This window comes from Opisthorchis viverrini (genome assembly GCF_000715545.1).
Source record: "Opisthorchis viverrini unplaced genomic scaffold opera_v5_3, whole genome shotgun sequence".
NCBI classification, from domain to species: Eukaryota; Metazoa; Platyhelminthes; class Trematoda; order Opisthorchiida; family Opisthorchiidae; genus Opisthorchis; species Opisthorchis viverrini.
Window position 1 is genome coordinate 3595454 of NW_008751659.1, and position 21105 is coordinate 3616558.

The 21105-nt window shown below is 43.5% G+C and overlaps 1 protein-coding gene across 1 annotated transcript in view; it reads left to right on the forward strand.

The window, feature by feature from the left end:
- T265_00352 (hypothetical protein) overlaps positions 1–4531 on the forward strand; it is a gene marked incomplete at both ends in the record, with an annotated part of 11074 nt that extends 6543 nt beyond the window's left edge. Inside the window, 2 exons of the mRNA XM_009164097.1 lie at positions 2143–2670; positions 4240–4531. Coding sequence (XP_009162361.1) covers positions 2143–2670; positions 4240–4488 — 777 coding nt within the window. The remainder of the gene's footprint in view (positions 1–2142; positions 2671–4239) is intronic.
- Between the last annotated feature and the right edge of the window lie 16574 nt (positions 4532–21105).

Below are 21105 nucleotides of genomic sequence, written 5' to 3' on the forward strand. Positions count from 1 at the left end.
TTTAGCTAGCTCACTATTGGTCATGGCTGTCCGATTAGGTTCGTGTACAGATTGTCGCAGAAGGCTACTGCTATTACGGGTTTCCTATGCATGATGCCTTTGGGGCAAATGTCTATTTATGTCCGTATGAGAGCGCGGCGGCCAGATCATTCAAAACGATGAGGTACTTGCAATGGCGGGGTGGTTGAAAGGCACTGAATTGAACTGTCTATACACGGACAGAATATAACTCCACATGCATTAGCGACATGCCTGGTTCTGTTTAATTTGTAACGTTCACCTAAGGAAAGTGCTGATAAGTCTCATAAGTCTCTAGATTGTCAAGTAGTTTTCACTAACGACAGACAAAATTACGCAAATCTGTTTAAAACCTTCTAGACATGATAATTTGGGCCGGAACCCTCATTAGGCATTATCCATTTCATCGTACAAGTACCGAAATCGATCAGATGCTAGACTGTCTGCTTCCACTTCGCCTGACCGCATTTCTCATTGCTTGATTATCTTTCTACGATGTACCACTTTCCAGCTAATATTAACCCCATGTTTTGCCACTCAGATGAGGTTCCGATCTACTACTGATGGTCATTGTTGATTCTCGTATATTCATCTCGTGGAACCACTCAGCAACGTGTAGATACTTATCCTAATTATTTGGTGACAGCTCAACTCTTTTCGAAAAGTTACAGGGATAACACTTCAAATGTCCTGGTGCACGATGCACAGATGTTCCGTCGTCCGGAGCCCTTATGATGTTTTCGGGCATCCACGCATGGTTGTGATTAGTCTGTCAATCTGAATGAGTAAGACTGTTCTGTCGATTGACCGACTTCACTCATTGACGCTATACCACTACATGTCGTATTCGTTGTTTTAGAAAATTAATTAAAAAAGCACATAGTTTCCTAGATAGCGAGATGCTTGGTTATTGAGCTTGTATTAATCCCGTCGTTCAGCCTGAGACAGCTCAGTGGTTAACGCGCGAACTTGCTGACCAAAAAGCCCTTGGTTCAAACCCAACCCCGGTATCCTGACCACTCCTGTCTAGATTTGGGCAACCTGGCAGTATCTCAGCCCCGGCACTTCCCCTAGATTGCACGGCAAGTTTGCAATCCAAGGGATTACAGCTGGACTGCATACTTTTGTTTTTCTGTGGAATCACTTGGTTTTGTAATTTCCTGGTAGTGCTCTCGGACCAGTTTGGGCTGTGCTTATGAGAACAACGTGATTACGAAGTTTTTCCAACCGTCCTGGCCCTGAATTGAATCTGCACCCAAAGATGAGAAAGGCATGTGCGCTTAGCGAACATGCATATCATACGTTTTAACTCTTGTTCCCGTGATCGAAATTGCCAGATTCCCCGAGAATTTCTGTCAACAGTGTGTTGGTAACATGCACCGTTCGATGCCAACTTTTAATTTACGTATTTACGTCCAATCTGGTTGCACGTTTTCAGTGTAACAAAGGCGCCTAATTAAGTGGAATCTGAGTGAACTTATGCAGATGTGGAAATTCTCTAGTTATGTTGAGGCCGTTTCTGAACTACAATCACATGCTGAGCCGTGCTTTGTTGCTACCCGAGTCTGACGCATTATCCCTTCATTCTGAGGTATTAGTTTTCAAAGTAGGACAGTTCTTCCAGGGGATACCCCGTTTACTGCGCTTTCCCTGCCCAATTTGTGTAATTTCTGCCATACGATGCTGGAGTTCTATTGTGTCCAATGGCTACTTTTTTTCACCTGTCAAAGTTGTTTTAGAGTCACGTGGGTCCAGCTTTAGTTATCTACTTCATGCCGTTGACACTACTAAGTGATAAGTTTCGACGTTTTGGTTCCGTTTGGGTTTTTGAAAAGGCAGATACTTCGCAGAGCGAATCATATCCCGGTGGGCTGATAAAGTTTCCTCATCTGTGAGCACTTCCATGTACCTGTTTTCATTGGATGCCCCCCTTTATACTGTCTCAGCCCCTTCATTCTTTTGTTTGTCATTCATATTTTCTTCGTCCCCCAGAACAGTACCAGCGAGGCTAGTTTTCCATGGTAATGATGATAATAATGGTAGTAGACGCATTTTTGATCAAATTTGTCGAGCCAATTGAATGATTGTAGGTTGACTGCTTTTTCACCCTTGTCTTGTCCGAAGATATGCCTTTACGATATTCGCTGTGGCCAAAGACGACCGGTTTCCCGCCATGCATGGAGGATGAGCCGGAAGTACGGGAAAGTAAAAGTTGGAACTTGCTCACATGGAGCCATTCTCCCTGATTTGGCTGTTACCAGGCCGATTACTCGTGGATTGGCGTTCACTGAAGCTCCAGGAATTGGTGTCCGAATAGTTGCCGGTAATGCGATAGGAGACTTGTGTTTCCTGGATTTGCGTCTTCCCAAGGAATCTATCATGGTGGCGGATGGTGACGATGATGAAGCCCCACTTTACCCTGGTCAGATTAAGAGTCGCGGTGCTCGCGCTCCGGAGCCTCCTGTTGGCGTGCGTACTCTTCCTGGTGCATCTGGAAGCATCACTGGGCTGGCTTGTGGGGGAGCTGGTTCTGCGAATTCTCCTGCCACCAGCTCAACAGCCTTATTCGACTCGCAGCCACTCTTAATAGCTTCATCTCTGGATCGCTATTTACGGATATATAATCGTGATACGGGTGATCGACTTGCAAAGGTTGGTTGATTAATTTCAATATGTTCAAACTGTTTTTTGAAAATCGATTTTAGGCTTGTATTAATTCACGGATTACTTTTTTTCAAACAACCGTAAGTGTTCCACATGAATAGAAAGTACCGGTCAGACAGAGGAAAAACTGAGTACAATTCGCATGCCCACACTTGCCTTGTAGGCTCCAAGTGAAGTATATTGATCAGTTCCTCTATATGGCTTGCAGGAGTGGGATGTTTATTTGTTATGTACTTCATAATCGCCTTCAATTTTCACGGATTTCGGTAATGCTGCTCACAACGCGTATCCGTCTTTGTAAACCTTAGTCATTTGTCTGTGCAGCGAGCGTCAAACTCGAATCGGCCGCAAAGATGGACCTCACCAGGACTTGGTCGCTCAACCCAAACATTTGTATCACCTGTCAGAATGATGACCGGAATAAATGTAACAAATCAAGCTAGAAGCTGCTCTTTTCAGCCTCAGAGCTGCAGTCTGCCGGAACTTATAATGACAACAAACAAACACCTTTTGCCACGTCGAGATGCATCGACCTTGATTGTACCAATCGATCTGTCAACTTAACAGTGCAAAAACAACTGTTTACTAGAGTCCAGTCAAGTAAGGTGCATTCAGCCGTGGAGCTAAGCACAACATTCACGCCTTAGATACCACGAGTCTTTGAATCAGGGTTACTAGACACCCGAAGAGTAAAGTGCGGGAAACCTGGGTTCGGGATGAGTGATCGAGGTGGGTCTTATACACGTGTTTCGGAGACGCAACATGCATCGATCGAAAGAGAGGACAAGGTCCGGGCTACTTGTTGGCCAATTTTATACAGAGTATGGACGTTGAAAGCCTCAATGTGGGACAGATACCTTGAACTTAATAAGGGCTTGTTTTTCGACAAAAACACTCACTTGCATACCCATTTGGTTTTCACAAGACTCAACTGAAATCCAGCTGAATACCTCGTTCAAAGTTTTCTTCAACTGAATGTGCTGCACCAAGCCACCTCATCTTTCAGTTGGTACGATATTCGAGATGTCGCAATACACTATATACTCTAACAGACTACTCATGAGGTGGTTGAAAACTCTTCGACAACCCACGGCCGCTTTCGCTTTTCTTGGAGCTCACCAGATAAACGCCTTCTCCGAGTCTTTGTCAACCGTATGTTCTACCTGAACCCAAATTGGACGGGATTCAGCTTATAAACGAGAGATTCACCTGGATTCATTTGAATCTCTCATAGAAACCAAGTTAATGTGTAAATGAGAGTATTTGGCGGAATTCACGGATTGTTAGTTCCGTCACAACTAATCCGTTCCTTTTATATAAGTAGTGTTATTTTGTGGAACGTTGCTCTAAGCCATCATCTACTCGTTTCTTTTCCCGAAAAACGTCCCTATCGGCAACGCTAGTCAACACATCTCTTACGCATCACTTTTTCTCTAAATGCGTCGTGTGGCTGTTTAATACCTTGTGGGTCTGTAAACACCGGCTCCCACGATTCCCCTAATAACAATTGCAACCGAGTTGGTTTCAGGTACGACCACTGTTTTCTTTCCTTTTCAGCTGTATGCCAAGCTCCCAATCACTTCATTCCTAATCAGTGATAGTGCTGACTTTAGTGCTGTGGAACGGCTATCTGGACAGACAGTAGAGAAAGCGGAAGCGGATGGAAAAGGCGATGCGAATGCGGAAGAAGCAAGCGAAAGCGAGGAGGAGTTTGATGAGCTCTGGAACCAATTGGAACCTGTCGATGACGAGGAAGTGGACAGTGAGCCAAAACGGAAAAAGGGCAGGCGGAAACGAGGGGATTGAGGTAGACTGTGCCGTTCATTTTGGTCATGTGAATATAAATCAGTGCTTCATAGATGAGTGATGCCTTTTTACTCATCGGCGGATTGGATTCTTAGCCACTGGAAATGACTTGTTGATACGCCTAGCAAGCAGATTATATGACATAAGGAACCCAGAAAAAGAAATACAGTGAACCCAAATCCAGGAACACTTGAATCTGAAATTTACAGGGGAGAGGAAGTTAGAAAAGTAATCTTCTCCGAGGATCAACCTTAGCAACACAAAGAGAAGAATTTTTCAGTGGAATGTTTAGGCTTTTTCCAGGAGTGCTTTCGTTTTTTCGAATCAGAGTCGAGTTAGTCCTGAAAAACGCATTCCGCTTCGTATTTGACATCTTCGCATGTAACCTTACTATCTTGGTAATCATCAGGTTTGTGAAAATGTTGGCAGTGGTACTTGACTACTCAGGTAGTCATTTCAGGGAAATTTCAACGCACGGACTAAGCCAAGACATGAGCTCAAGCGCTCTACTACTCTTCCTAGTCGTAAAGGTGGGCTCTAAAGCTGACAAGACTGTTCCTGTCGCATTTCAAAACTACTCTTGCTCGTGCACCCTAAATATGTGGTTTCCTGTCCTGATGCAATTGTAAAACAACAAGCACTCCAGAAAAGTCCTCAGGGGATGAAGTTAGTTACATGTTCTGTAACCGATATTTGATCATGTATTTCAACTAACCAGTTCACTGTTTTTTCCTGTGACTTCAACGCAGGCTTGGAGGCTTGAGTGATGATCCTTGGGATACACTGAAGCTGTTGCATCGCATGCCTCGATCGATCTTCCAGCCTACTTTTATCGTCATCTCAACGAATTACGCTTTTTCATTTCAAATTTCTCATCGTTTAGCGAAACCAAAATGAAGCATAGAAGAGTGAAGTTCTGCCCTGCCGCCTATGTATTCTCGAGGGTGACCACCCTAAGTGACCCTCCAGGCACTTGTTTTAATTGAGCTCCAAAATCTAGAAAGTCTGGTGAGCTCTGCCGTCGAGATTGGACTATGTTGTTCTAGTGTTCTAGTTAACAAACACTGTCCGAAGCTGCTCGGTTGAACTCCGTGTTCAGTCCAATTCGAACCGACGCTGTCTACATTCAAATATAAGAGAACTTCCGTATTGGCTGAATACCCCCTAGTGTTATCAAGAACACAAAATCGCTTACATCTTAGTCAGATCACCTTCGTCAGACACTCACTGACCTGACGACGAGATTTCGAAAACATTAACGTTCGTTCTCTTGTGTTATTTTCTTTTCCCAATTTCCAATAGTCCGTCATACTAGTTCTCTCTTGTCGTGCGTACCGCTCCAGGTGGCGACAAACTGCCCATTCTGTTAAGCCGGAATGTCGACAGCGTGTACAATGGGTCGTGTATTGTGGTTGTATTTGACAAGTATGTGTCAAACTCACCTTTAGTGTAAAAGTGCACTGTCTAGAATGGCCAAAGTGCACAAGATCTTGAAAGTCATGTACAACCAAGTTAATAGGCAATCCATCCACTCACAGGTTATGTCCAAATACTGAGGTCTATGAAAACATTCTGTCTGGCTCAGAAATACCCCCTACCTATGCATTCTGAAGTGTTTGTAGCATGTGTACAGATTTTCTTCCTAGATTATTCTTTCTAAAGGTTTAACAACGTTCCGTAAAAAGTACCAATACGACTAACTGCGGTCGTTTCTGATTGCAAAACATTACAGCACCTACACTGAAGGCATCAAACAGGAAGTGCCATTTTTGCGTACTCTCGGATTAGCAATTTAAAATCTCGATACAAGATTGCACTAGTTGGTCGACTTAGAGCACGGATTGTCAGCCTTGACTAGAGATGGTTGTGGACCGAATCTTTCGACCATAATTTCCTGATTTACTGTTTTTCTTTGTTGTATGCCTATAGTGGTAAAATATGGAGGGAAGTGAGAGGAATCCAGCGATACAAAGGTTTTTGATATATGTATTTTTTTGAGGCTACGTTTTTGTAGCAACACCAGTCCTGGAGCATGGGACAAAGTTCAGCGGACAAAACTAGAACCAATCGGTTGCAGCCATCGTCGTCCGATTCAGTAGTGGAGACTTGTGCCATCGCTTTTAGGTGTTTATGGCTTACTACCAAGATTCCGAAGGAAAGTATACCATCTGTTTCTGGCTGGTCGAACTTGATCAGATTCCCTGATAAAGTTGATCATAGAAGCACATAAAGAGCTCAAACGGCATATGTGCATGTGTCCACTAAGTTCTCCACACAACTGAATAGAGCCCGGGCTCGAGCGCAGATACCTAGACGTAAAATGGTCTTTTTGGAGTATGCCATCTGAACTGTTGAGAAAAACATCACTATCCTCTCACATGGTGGCGCTATCATTCCTCTCTGTGTGCTACCAAGACCAATCTTTCAGTTTTGAATATGAAAATGTTTTAGGAATAAAAACAGACTTAACTACCATATTTCATATTGACATTCTGACTTGATCGAGCTTATCACAACATAACAGTTGGTAAATTGATTGTTATAGTTGCTTTGAAGGACAGACCGTTGCTCTAACTGTGCCATCGAAAGGGAGGAATTAGGCTGTACGACTACCTCTGGAGACAATTTATTTGATTGCTCTGTTAAAACTGTCATAGTCGTCGTTGACATCAAAACATCAGTAATAAAATAATAATCATTCAGCTGTAGCCCCTTTTTGGTGCCTAGCTGCCATGCCACCCTAAGTAGGCACGAGAGCTAAGATACTGTCAGGTTGTCCAAGCCTAGACAGGGGAAGTTGAGAGGCGAACAGATGGTAAATAATGTATGAGCAATTTCCAGAGGTCCAAGTGTTGCTTAAGTAAGGATATCTGAATGCTAGAGGTGTCCGAGTCGCAAGTTTCACAGATGGAAGGATTTCAGAAATAAAAAAGCCGTGTTTATCTTTTTGCCGCATTTTTCTGAACATTTCCCCCCCTGTGTGGCACTTACTTTCCTATTACATCTTCATCGAGGGTAGGGTTGTGTCGTCCAATCTTCCGAAATTTATCCGGTTTATTCGGTGATGAACCGGTGGCGTGAACTTAAGGTTATGACTTGTTCGTCAGTAATCCAACATGATTCGGTAAAATAAACAGTTCGGCAGTTAGCTGTGAAACATCCGAACAACGCATGAAAAGGGACAAGTAGATCCACTGCGAACCAAACCCGTATTTGGATCTTCGAACCGAAGATGCGTTCTTTGTATATCTGTTCACTGATCTTAGAAATTAGGTTGCAAAGTCCCTTCACCATTCGACCAGACACCAGTGCGCGCTCGGTCGGGTAGTTCCTCTCCTCAACACGTAAACCATGCAGCACGTCGTGATGAAACTTGTAGTACATGTGTAATGCTAAATTTTGTAGAGTTGTCACGAAAACACAAGTACAAAAGTCCGGACTGTATTATCACAATGGTTTAACAGGAGTATCATACCTCCGAAGGCAGCTTGGGACTTTTGCTGCTGAGCTGACCCTGATAGCCACGTATGCAGATAGTCGCTATGTGAAAATGATCGTAACACATTTCGAACTGGGCTCTCATGTCGGTGCCGTCATGGTGGCGTGACTTAACGAGGAAATATGGTTATGCTATAAGCAGCATAACCATATGTGTATGTATGTGTTCTGCGGCTCAAGACTGCGTGGATTTTCTCAAAGTAGCCGATATAAAAACATCGGAATTTCGGTATCTGTAAATATGATTGTACGATAGCCACATCATAAAATCAGTCTCAAAAGTACTTTTTCCTGTCTGACGAATCCAACTTTGTTCATCAGTTACCAGTATTGTGCTTTGGTACCCACTGTACTCTTTTTTTCGGCATTTTGTTCAAGAAGGTGTTGTTTTCAGTGCACAATATAGCCGTACACGTAGCCGACTTTGGTAGCACCGTTGTATTTGGGGAAGGTGCATTTTAATTCAAACTGTAGTACAAAAAACTTGAGAAAGAAGCGACAGAAAATTAAATCAGAGGTAGTTATTGACAGCTTGTTGAAAACCCTCAAGGTCGTTGATCAGCTGTTTACTGCTTGGTCTGCTGTTAGGAGGCATTTTCCAGCAAGTCGTTATTATCGTCCATCTGAAAGCAGAGGAAATAGGGAGTCGTACACAAGGTGACAATCAACAAGACCGGTTTCCAGGTTTAATACATGAGAACAGGACAAGTTAGGGCAAAGCGACGGGACATTTATTTACAAATGTAGGTTTCTATGATTCCGCTCAGCTTCTGGTTGACTCCGGAACCCGACGATATCCATTGTGTCGTGGAAAGCGGCCCATCGAGATTCTGTAAACGTGGTTGGACATTCTTAGTTCTAGTCCCATCAGGTGGTTATTACCGGCTCTGCTTTGTTGATGCAGTTTAGAATCTAGGATCAGGTCGGGTTATTTGTTGCAAGTGTGATCAACAATTTGACCCTTCGTGGACGAGTACTCATTTATTGCGACCCCGTTAGGCGGATATTGAGTTCTGTGATTCTGGATAGTCTTCAAAGTACGAGGTAATGGTTAAAAGAAGTAATGTATTAAGAGTAACTTGAAGAAAAAGGTACCCGAACGGTAATTTAAACAAACGAGTAAACGCATCGTCTTGCCATACATCAAGGATATGGCTAAATTAACAGCGAGGCTGGTGGAACGAAAAAAGGTTGCAGTAGTCCACAAACCAAACGCTACCTTGAAGAAATTTCTTTCGAAACTATACAACGAAGTTGACGAGAACAACGTGAAAATGTCATGTACCAAAGTAACTATATGGACTTTAGCAAATATTACGTTACGTAAACTGGATGAAGCAACATACTTTAGCTGTCTGGTAACATGAGCGCCCGTTTACGTACACGAAGATCAAGGTTGGTAAATTTCATTAGCAGGATTCGCAAATCTTGACATGCGGAAATACGAGATGAGAGAGAAGGAGTTGCATGAGGGACGACAGTCCGCGATAAAATCAGTCGAAATTGAAATCGGCCCTAAATAGGTACACTTACAAGGTGCTGCAAAGCGAAACGGTCCTTCCTTGGAGGTGTTTAGACAACCAGTTTTAACCAGTGATAGATGGCCGTACTTCTTGTAGACAAGGAAAGATAACTTTCCGCATATTTGAAGTGGCAACAATGCTTTCTGATATCTGATCTATTTCAACCGACCATTTTTCGTGAAGCAATGAGTTGTCAGCCAACCAGAGGGCCAGGATTCGCCACCCACACACGTTCTGCTATCAGTGGTACACGGACCTATTAATAGAGACCGATCGAAACTCATAATTAGTGTTCAGAACCTATATTTACTGACCCAAATTGGATAAGAGAGCACTCAGGCATTTTGGCACAGAAATTCGATCACGTTATTTGTTGTGCTTATAAGCACATACACATTGTGTATTAGGTGATCCTTCGTCGGAGATATTCCGGTTAAAGCTCACGAACCTCTCACCGTAATCGTCAGTAGTCGGGATTTTTTTTTGCATAAAATTGCTTGGGACTACCTTTTTCAGCTGTACCCTACCACAATTGGTTTATCAGCAAATCAGCCGCAATACTGAATTAGGAGAAACCTTCAAAGTAACATATAGAGACTGTATAACGGATACAAACGAAAGAAGGCCACGCTGGGGACCGTCGAGGTCAAGTACAATAGTTTACTCAGCTATCGACCAACAATCCAACAACAACCCATGACAAATCGGTTTCCGGGTGAGCAAATAACCTGCACGTACTAATGGAGTAGCCTCGTCTGGTATTGAAATGTGTGCGATCAAACAGCCCAGCTCACCGAACTGTCTAATACTCAGTCCAACCCCACACTGGTTTTGGTCAGGTCTGAGATTCCATGAAACCTGAAACCGGCAACCAGGTCCATGCATCGCATAATAAGGCAAATTTAGCAGGACAGGCCGTCTATCCGATTAGTGAGTCTGCGGTATCTCTAAGTAAGCCGATTCTCAAAACTCCCCCCTCAATTTTTGTACAAATGAATGGAGTAAAGACCGTGGCCGCAGTGTACTTGTGTTTCTTTCGCCACCCAGAGTTCCGTATCTCTGTGTACCTGCTACGCAAATACTGTTAATTCAACCTGTGGACTTTACAGGTTTCATTATGACACTATTTAACTATTTCGGTTCGGACACGTTAGGCTATCAGGCACACTATTCGTCAACGTTGTGCGCAAAAATCGCTCAAACACGGTGGTGCCTCGAGCGCTAGGTTTCGCGTTTGAATGACGATTTAGATTCTGTCCTGACCGACCTTGCTTCATCTCTTCACTTGAGACACCATACAGTCTTGTTAGGTCACACAAAACACTTCCAGGTTGGTTATTGGAACCCATCACGTGTGCTCCAATGGATAGCTCCAACTCGTGCTTCTGTGTTGGTGTGTGCACTTTCTCGTGCTGTCAGACTGCGCGTTTCTGGTTATTCCTTACGGCGCGACGCAACTTGAAGCCACCCACCCAGTCAAATAGAAAACCGTACTTATTGGTAATCTGACTAACTGTACGGATCAAACTGGAAATCGCAAGACTCCGAGTAGATTCGTTGCTGGACAAAGCTTCAGTTTACCAGCTGCCATCTCGAACGTTTCATTTCCAGGTTTGCCATTTCCTCAACATTCATTCCAGCTGAATGAAACTTTCGCTGACATCTCCTTGGAGGTAACCTGAATGTCACTTTTCTTCTGTCATCCTTACGACCGACCGTGATATGCTGGGCCGAATATATCAATGAGGCGTAGGTGAATCTAGTTGATTGAGGTAATTCTAGCTTGATGATACAACATACAATACGAAACGACATTGCAATCAGACGGTACGACGATTAGATACAGAGAAGATGCAGAGGCCACAATTAGCAGATACACATCCGAATGTCAGGTTTATATAAGGATTGTAGTGGAAAAGATATTAGAAGTACGTGGGAAGATTGTGATTTAGATCCCTGCAAGAATGTTCAGCTCACTGTGAGGGTTATTATTACTGAAAAAAATACTCTATGGATTATGTGGGTAAACACAAAGTGCTTCGGTGCAATATTGGCACCTAATCCCTGCTGATCCGAGGAAAAGTTGCGCGCTTATCTGTTTTCCTGTGACTCTGCAGTGTTTTGAACGATATTCTTGTTCTTTTTTGAGGTTCCGTGGAGCTTCTACGAAGAAGTGACCAAAACCGTTTGCTTCATCGTGTGGTTTGCTTCCACAGAATGTAAAGTTACTGTTGCTTATGAACATATCCCTCACGTTGAAAACTGGTGCTGTGTTTCGAAACGTCTCCCCTATTTCCGGGTTTTAGTGTATTCGCTGAGATCAGTCCACGGTTATAAAAGCTCGAATCGTATTTGGTACTGCTTCCGGTGACTGAATGGATGATCATGAGGTCTGGGAGGATGCTTACCCAAAATGTTACAAACAGACAATGAATAAACTGGGGGTTTGATAGAGGAGCGTGCAGCTGTTTGAACCACAGCCTACGACCACATCCTTTAATGTCCGTTTTGCCTTTTATGTTCTTCGCTATAGAAGCTGCAAAGTACGGCGGCTAATCAAGTTCTGTGCCGTTCTTTCCAACATCATATCAAAATAAAGCAATGTCTTGAGATGCATGGTTCCATTTCTCCTCTCACTGCATCTCCCTTATTTTTGGAGTGAGGGTTTGAGAAATATCAGCGTGATTGTGGCCCTCAATGACATGTGGTCAATACGCCTGTTATTCACGGTGATGAAAGGAGGCCTAGAAAGGAGGCGAACAGACAGGCTTTAACAGGATGCCTTGGTGTTGAATTATTTCCTGTGCTTATCCTGGACCCGAGCTCAGGTGAATTCTACACGTTGCGCTCAACAGACATACGTGGGCAAACTTGAATACGGCACTGCAGAAGGAACTGTAACCGTTCGTTGTATATTCAGGTACATATTACAGAAAAAATGTGAAATAAATAAAACTCCAAGTAGGGTTTTACTGTGAGATTGATGTCAATTCTGACGAAATCTTTCACGGATCGTTCCTTTTGAGAACTAAAGTAAATTTGTTGTGAAGGTTATCCTTACCCTCTGTGTCAAACTTTGAAAACATAAATCAAAAATGGAAATTCTTGAGAATGCGCTCCCTTAGACCGGCATGTGGACGATATCTTAGGAGTTTTAAGAAAGGGTGAAAATGCTCCCCGAATTCAAGAGAACTTTAACCGAGCTCATCCTGAACTCTGATGGAGCACTTTGCAAGAAGAAGCTGATAACGGCAGTATTGTGAGATGCCAAGAACTAGACAGAGCCATGTGGGTCCATCCAAAGAGCGACTTACTGCGGGAGTACGTGGACTGGGGGGTACCGACATTTTCATGGTTTCAACATCCCAGACGCAACCTCATTGGCTGCTTGGTACACATCGCACGAGTAACAAGTTTGTCTGACTTACGAGGTAGCAAGATAAAAACTGACCGTGGAGATTTCTGTTCAAATGGGTATTCAATTGAGCGCTTTCATTACAATGAACAAGAAGTACCAAAGCTTAGAAAACTGTAAGTTGTCATGATCAACAAATAGCAGAACAGCATCTACACTGATTAGTTTGGTGCACTCATCGTCACTAGCCTCGATACATATAGATTTAATGTGATTTCCCTATACGGTTTTCCAACCGTATCCGGTTTGCAAGAGTCGGTTGATCAGATGGAAGTTGATCTGTTCGCTTAGCTTGACAATTGGTTTGCAAAGCTCGGCCTGGTTTGCCAAGCTTGACGAACAGATCAACTACCATCTGTTCAACCGACAGTAAACACACCCGAACTAACTATATTTCGACAAAGCGACGATTCGCAAGAGTACAATCTTTTCTCAGATAAATTGATGCACAAGACTAAATTCCTACATTCAGAAGAATGAATTAAAACTTACAAGTCGTCGGGACAATTTGGAGGTTGGCACATTCGATAACCAGCTCGCAGTATATGAAGCATTTCAAATGCATCCAACGAATCATACGGCTGCTGACATTTGGTGACCAATTCCCAGAGTGTGACTCCAGCTGCCCATATGTCTGTTGATGATGTATATTTCCTCTCCACAAGAGCTTCCAGCGCAAGCCATTTGATTGGTCGGTTTGTATTATCACCTAAGCATTGATAATCTTCCGGGAAAAGGTCACGACTGAGAGCCGCATCACTCAACAAGACACGGAAGTTTCGTCCAAGCCTAGTTGAATATAGGGTTGAAAGGACTTGATCAGAGCACGTCTCCCCGTTTCAGTTATCCAGATAGATTAAAAAATCCCAACACTGCTTACTGCTTAACACGGTAAAACAAGGACTTGAAAGCTAGTCTCTTAAAATAGTATCTGACTGCATTGCTGAAGCCATGAGCATTGGACCGCTAATGGAGGATCGACCACTCATTGTTAAATAGCGCCTCCTAGAGCTGCCAAACGGAGGCTTATGAGTTCGAATTTACTCGGAGAGTTTCTAATGTGCACACTAGTGGACATCCTCAATGATCTGGGGGCAGCTGTTGATGAGTTTCTGGACTTTTGGCCACATTTGAATGAAGAAATCTCGAAGCTCAAAGGTATATAAACCCCATGCATTTAGATCGAAAAAGCTGATTTCCTGTTGAGATGAATCTCGAGTTATGACCGACAGAGTGTAGGTTTCTCACTTTTCCATGTAGACTGGCTAATGTCTTTCTAGTTGGCAAATTGTGGTTCTTAGGTTGTTTTCAAAAAGCGAGTTGCACAGCCACGCTACACATAAATTGGGAACGTTTGACGAGATTCCTTGAGCTGAATATAAATGTGTTGATTGTACTTTCTTGATTCACAAGTAATTTTTCACAAATGCATCGAACAGCGGTTATATTCATCAGGTACATGGTGTCCTGCTCCTATCAAAGCCTGACTGACGGCTTAAAAGAGCAGCGCCAATTAAAAAACTGGCGATATGGTGGCACCTTTTTATCGCCCACTGAATTGAACTTCATTAATTGGTAGTAACGAGAATACGTTGTTTATTCTATACGTGGGTGAAAATGAACGAAATAGCTACGGTTTTGATCTGGCTCAGTGGAAAGCAAACCAGCATACGAACTTCACAGTCTAACTAGCCATAAATAGGATTTTTCATCCCGCTTTTACAACCATTTGATCTATATCAAGCGTAGTTTGTTCTTCTGTTAAAAAGGGAAATTGTGTGGTAGCGTCAGGTCCTTCGGTCCTGCCTTCAATAGATTTACGAGGACTGTAAAAAGGTTGGCAATGTGCATATTTTTTTTCTTTAATAGTATGTATATGTGTGTATATGTATGTGTATATATACCGTGTATGAAAATCAAGTGGTTAGATTCAGCACATGCAATGAACGTTTTAGTGAACAGGCTTGCCCGAGTGACCTCAAAAATGTTCTAATCCTGGTATCGTTCATTTACAGACAATAATAATGAACTATATTGGGGGTTCGTAAGTTCACAGAGAGCGAGGAAACACCACTCTCTATTAACAGTTCTCTAAAATTTAAGTTCACAGATTATCTAAAACTGGATGAAGTGGGAGTGTTTCTTTAGTTAGCAGTCTGGAACCATCAGATTGGTAGCTTGACATATTCCTTCTGCGCCCATCAGCAGACATTCGACCTGACGTTTGACCTGACCTATTCACCTTTTTGAAATCGCTATCCTGGAACATCCTTCTTATTAGTTTTGTTTGTGTTGCCTATGTTAGTCAGGTTATGACGACTGAGCACTAATCACATGACCGTAGAGACACTCAGTTTTTACTACACCAACAGTTCGTACAGATACACTTCACTGCGACGCCTAGGCACCGGTGTGTAGGAATTCCTTACACATGCGTTTTTGCTCACATCTGTGGATGAAACTATTGTATGGGTTGCTCAGGCGTCGAAGAGCACTTAAGTTATGGGAGCAGATCAATGTAAACCGCAGAAAACGAACTCCTCAGTGAATATTGGTTGCGTTGCCACCTAAAAAATCTAAACTCATGTCAGATCAATGTTTTTCATTCGTGACAAAGGCACCTGTGGAGTGAAAAAAACTGAATGAAAACATGTCCCTTGATTGTAGTATATGTGGCCCTCTCACATAATTTCTATCTTCCCTTTCGTGAGTGCATATGAAATATTCACAACTCACAACTCTGCTGTGTAGTTGCACAGAATATCTAGCTACTAGCTTTCGAAAACTCTGAGTCCACCGATCTCTAGGAGACCAACCGTCAGAAATGCTGCTGACTGGACAAAGAACACAGTAATAGGTCTTCTTGGTAAACTTATAGGTCTCTTACAAGCATAGGTACACTTCGTTACAAGAGAGGCATAAGATCCTGAATAAATCCCTGGCGTACCGTTCCAAAAAAGGAAACATAAGGCCTAAGACTGAGTTTTGCTTCCAACGTCATTCCATCCCTACTTTTCAGGTCAACAAAATCCAGCTTGTCGGCCTTCCAGGGAATGCGAATCTATTCGTACTAACCCCTATCAAAGCTGAAGCACAGCCATCTAGCCGGTTGCGCATTTATGCATAGCCTGAAGATGTTTTCGAATTAAGAACGGCTATTCAAAACGTAACGTTAAAAATGCGTCCTTTCGGGGCAACCTCCTTCCTGACTTCGAATTTTCCAACGGACTTCTAAGGATGAGTATGCGATGCCGTCTCTGATGCGTGCTTTTCTGAACTTACCCATGATCAGCCCAGCCATTCAACCAGCAACCCTGACATTGTCAGAACACTTGATAACTCATTTGGCGAGTCATCGGCTGATCGTCCTGTGAAAGTGCTATGATCATACTGGGGAGGAAGGAAGTGGCTTACCGCACGGAACCAGCTTGAAAAAGCAGCCAGATGTTCGGCAAGATGGACTGTACTACGAAAACAGGTAAGCGAAATTAAGCATGGCATAGTTTTCGTTCGTTTATTCGGGGGTTTTGTGGTCAACATATCGGTGGGCTACTATTAAGTAGTGACCATGTTGCAGCGGGTTGAAAGCATGTGACTCACGATCCACGAGCATCTCGTTTCAACTTTTCGACCACTGGACACAGATACTTTTGGGGTTAACGTACGTGACTAAATACCACCAAAATAGGTGGAGATCCATACAGTATAGTGTACCAAATGGCTGAGACACTGAGACACATTTCTTAAGCAAGACAGTCCTAAAAAAGCTCATCTTTTTGTCAGATTTTTTTGTCTTCAACAATTCTGATAGTTTATTGGTCGACTAATTTGATGAGAAACAAATAGGCACCCAACTTACATGCAGTTTCTAGCAGCGACATCCTTATGAACAATTCTCCTTCCATGCAAAAACTCGAGGGCTTTGATTATTTGTAAGCCCACTGTAATCAAGTTTCTTGCCGTGAATCCCTATAATAGTCAGGGTGCACATTGAGAAAAAATCAGGTTGAGTCTGCTGCCATAGTTATTTGGTGGATGCATATACTGATATTAAGATAATTAATGGAACTTGTGTGTCTCACTTGTAAGTGAGCTTAAAGTGACCTACACTTTGGAAGTTTTGAAACGATAGTCCCCTTGTTTTTGTAGTTAACCTGAACCTGTCCGACGATTGTTTGTCCTGTTGTTACTTTACTAGTCATTATATGGAATCAAGTGGAGGACAAAAGCAGTGGAGGGTGACTCCTCCAGTTGTGTGCTGATCATCAGCTCTATCTGACCAGGACGAATTTCCAACACAAAATGTCGTACAAAGTATCCTGGCGGTTACTAAGTGCGAATTAACTGTCAACCCATTTGGATGACGTGGCCATCAGTCACCAATGGAGAACCACAATTCAAGATAGCCATACATTCTGCGATTTCACGCCATAGTGCAGTTCGCTTTCTCCCGGGCTGTCCCAAGTCGGCAAGAAGCATGCCAATCCACCATCTTTGGAAGATTACCATAGCTCGGCAGTATTTGATATGAGCTAGCTGAACAACTCTTTAGTAAATCAATGATGGCAGCATATACGTGGATGAACCATGGTAAAATATGAAGTGAGCTATACTAGCAGCGTGTATTGTTAACCGTCCGATTTTTCCAATACGATCTGGTGAATGCTGGGTACCGTCTAGTCTGCCAATCCTGAAATTCATACCTGCAAGCAGTGAGTATGGCAAAGCACACAAGTCTTCCAAGAGCCAAATAGCAAAGGGTTTAGGAAAGTGCCAATAACTGTGGTGGATACTGAAAGCTCAGGAAATGTAGAGGGATTTTATCACTGGAAGCAACTGTACCCAGTGTTGCTTAACACAGTCGGATGACTAAAGGAAGGAAACTGTCAACAAAGCGATAATTGCAAGGGAAGACTCAGTAATTTACTCGCAATTCACGTTGATTAGAAAAGCCAACCGAATAGTTCGGTGAATAATTTAGCTGGTTTCTTGCAACACACACCCTAGAAACACTGCACATGGGATGGTAAACCTTGAATGCGTATTGGAAAAAGAAATAAAGCACGAGATATTCTCTACTGAGAAGGGACAGAACCGGACGCTTTGTCTCCAAACACCATGTGAAAACAACCACGGCAGTAGGTTGGTAGCTGAACATCGAAGGAGGCAGACTCGTGGAAACCAAACTGGGTTCCATCCTGCTGGGAGATTCACCGGCCACATTTTCGCTCCCCGACAGGTTTTGGAAAAACGACAATGCTATCAGCACCCAACACTGGTGGTCACTCTTGACTTGAAGGCCGCCTTAAATCCCGTGGATCGTCAGACACAGTGGGCTCGAATCTGAACCTTATGCCTGCAGATGAGCTGAGTGAGGTAATTGACAAATTTGTTCAACTGGGTAGCTATATCAGCCCCGGCTGTTTGGCCAAAGATAATATCTCCATCCTGACTGAGAAGGCCAGAACAGCTGCTGTGAACCTGAATCACCTGTGGCGCGGACGTAAAATCAGCTTATCTGTCAAGGGTTACAGTGCTGCGTTGCGGTCCACATTGTTACATGGGTCAAGAACATGGCCGCTACGACCAATGGACGTTCACTAGTCGATCACTGGTGTCTTTAGAACATTGTTTGTGTCTGATAAGAACATCAGATCAATGATGCTGCAGTACGTCGAGTGGTTTTCTGAAGAAACAACTCACCCGCGATAGATGAACCTCTCACTCCTCATAGGCTATATCTGTCACGTGCTCCGTACGCTAATCGAGCGAATTCATCGGACATCCTTTTCATACAACCACGGGGTGGGTGTAAACCAACCAGGGGAGGTTAAACAATGACTTAATAGTGAAGTATCGATCCAACTACCAGAGAACACAGCCGTACCGGTCCGTGCCATCTCCCTGGTTGGTCCAATGTCATTTCTAGTTGACAGTGTCGATTTTATCAACTATTGTTTTCAGTGCGTGGCCATTCAGTGCCATCATTCCGATTCATCTGGGACCAAATCTGTAACAGCTACTTTCACTGTACAACATGTACGCGTTTCCACAGGTGAAGATGATGATGATGAAGTTGGTGTCATTGTTGTTGATAATGATGGTGACGAGGGATGATGGGACCGCGTTAGAGTGACTGGAAAAATTAAAAACAGAAATGCCTGCATGGAGATAGTAAATCTTGGTGCAATTGGAGGGTATATTCCTCTACCAAAACACGAATATGTGGTATCACTGCATGTTGGAACCTTGAGAATTGGAGTCGTGCGATCACTTCCAACGCATTTCAATATTTCTGTATTGTGTTTCTGAATGTCTCCAAATTTTACACCTTGTAAAACACAGAAAATCGTTTAGTTGTCGTACATAGTACAGTTTGTGAGAAGATCCATATCTCCACGGAGCCTTCACCGGATGCTATACAAAAAACCTGTCCCTTGAAGGTAAGGCTTCTCGGTATGGATCCAACTTTTCCTATTTCAGCTCGCTTATTAAAAGGCAGACAAAATGCCGGCCAGTAGTGAGTGCAACATGGCTCTTTTTACTTCTGGTCTTCCATACACGGGAACCTTGAAAGTAGGAGGTGAGCTGCAAAACTGCAAGGAAAGGTTACGAGAGAGGGTTGAGGAAACAACTTTAGGTTATCTAGCAGATATCAGATATCACGGAGCTCTTCTGGTTGATAACACTGCCATGAAGTATTCCGGGTTCTTCCAGTTTTTGGAGTTTTATTTGGAAGTGCATCCTGCGTGTGAAGTCGATTTATGTTGAAATACACTGTACAGCTGTCTCATCGTTGTTTTACGGTCAGCTGCAGTGGCCTTTTCCGAATCTCTGTTGAAACTTCGGGATGCACTCACTATCTAAAAGCCATAATTATGCTTCCTTTCGAAGAAGTCGACGGCAGCATTTAACATCGGATTGAAATGTGAATCGCTTGATCCAGAAGTGAGTGGCACTACATATTGCCGAAGTGTATGATTATTCCGGAAATTTCTGATCCGCTGAAGAGTCTGGCTGCCGCCAGATAGCCCAGCGAAAAACAGCTTTAATGGGTGCACTGAGACGATAGAGTTTTGCTCAAACATATCCATTAGGCAGGTGGACTAGCTGCAATAAGCCTTCTAGGGCAGGGCCTGTTGAAGGTGGCTCAGACGCTAGGGCATGCTCTCGGGGTCGTGCAGCCCTGACAATCCTGGGACCAACTGGTGATGTCGGCCTAGGTTGGATGCCGAGCTAGACACAGGTGACAACATCGGTGCCCCCGCCTCGAAACAAAGCGGCTTGGTAACAGCTGCAGCTAACATCCCACACGATTATGGAAAAGGACGGAGCTCTTTCCTTCATATCGAATGCCCGTGATAGGCAGATAATGATGTACGGGGAGGGCGGTTACGACGCACGTGGAGCTGCGCGTTGCTGAATTTCGTCCCTTCACATCAGACTATCCCAGGACTAATGGCGAAATACGGACACACTGGCAGTTAGACTTTGCGACGAAGCCGAACAAACCACACGTGTCCACTGATAACGCTTCGGAGTATGATGCCATCCAAGAATTGACTAGGGATTTCTAAAGGCAAATACGTAAGATTGCTCAATTGTGTGCAAAACCTCGAAGTTTGCGGTGCATAAAATAACAACAAAATCGAGGGCTTGGTAGACTACACGCTCAGCAATTGCAGCAGAATAGTTTGAAGAAGTGACTGACTGTATATGGCTTTTGAAACACAGAGGTGTTTTCCGCCCGACCGTTTTCTATCCGGAGAGCAGACGGCAAAACTTGGTATTAGACCACAAACAACCCATTTTGCCTCATGCCTTGCCGCGTTCAGTAAAGAGCTAACCTGGGATTGTGCGCTGGTAATCTTGACAACTAATCGTCGGACCGTTTCCCTTATTGAATGCTGTGAATGGTTAGTGATAAAACGAATAGTGATTGGGTATTGACGATCCTAGGTCTGTGTGAGTCATTCTGCTGATCGGCTAGCTGTGGTCGAATGATGAAAGGTTAAGCCGACGGAACATCGCACCGTGCGTACAACAATAACAACAAATATGAAACCACTGTAAAATGCACCTCGGTTTTTCATCTAAGCCTGGCTAACTAATGAAATTTTCGCTATACCCAGTGCGACAGCTAACCGTAGTTTTGATTTGTTATCTTCATTATGCGTTTCC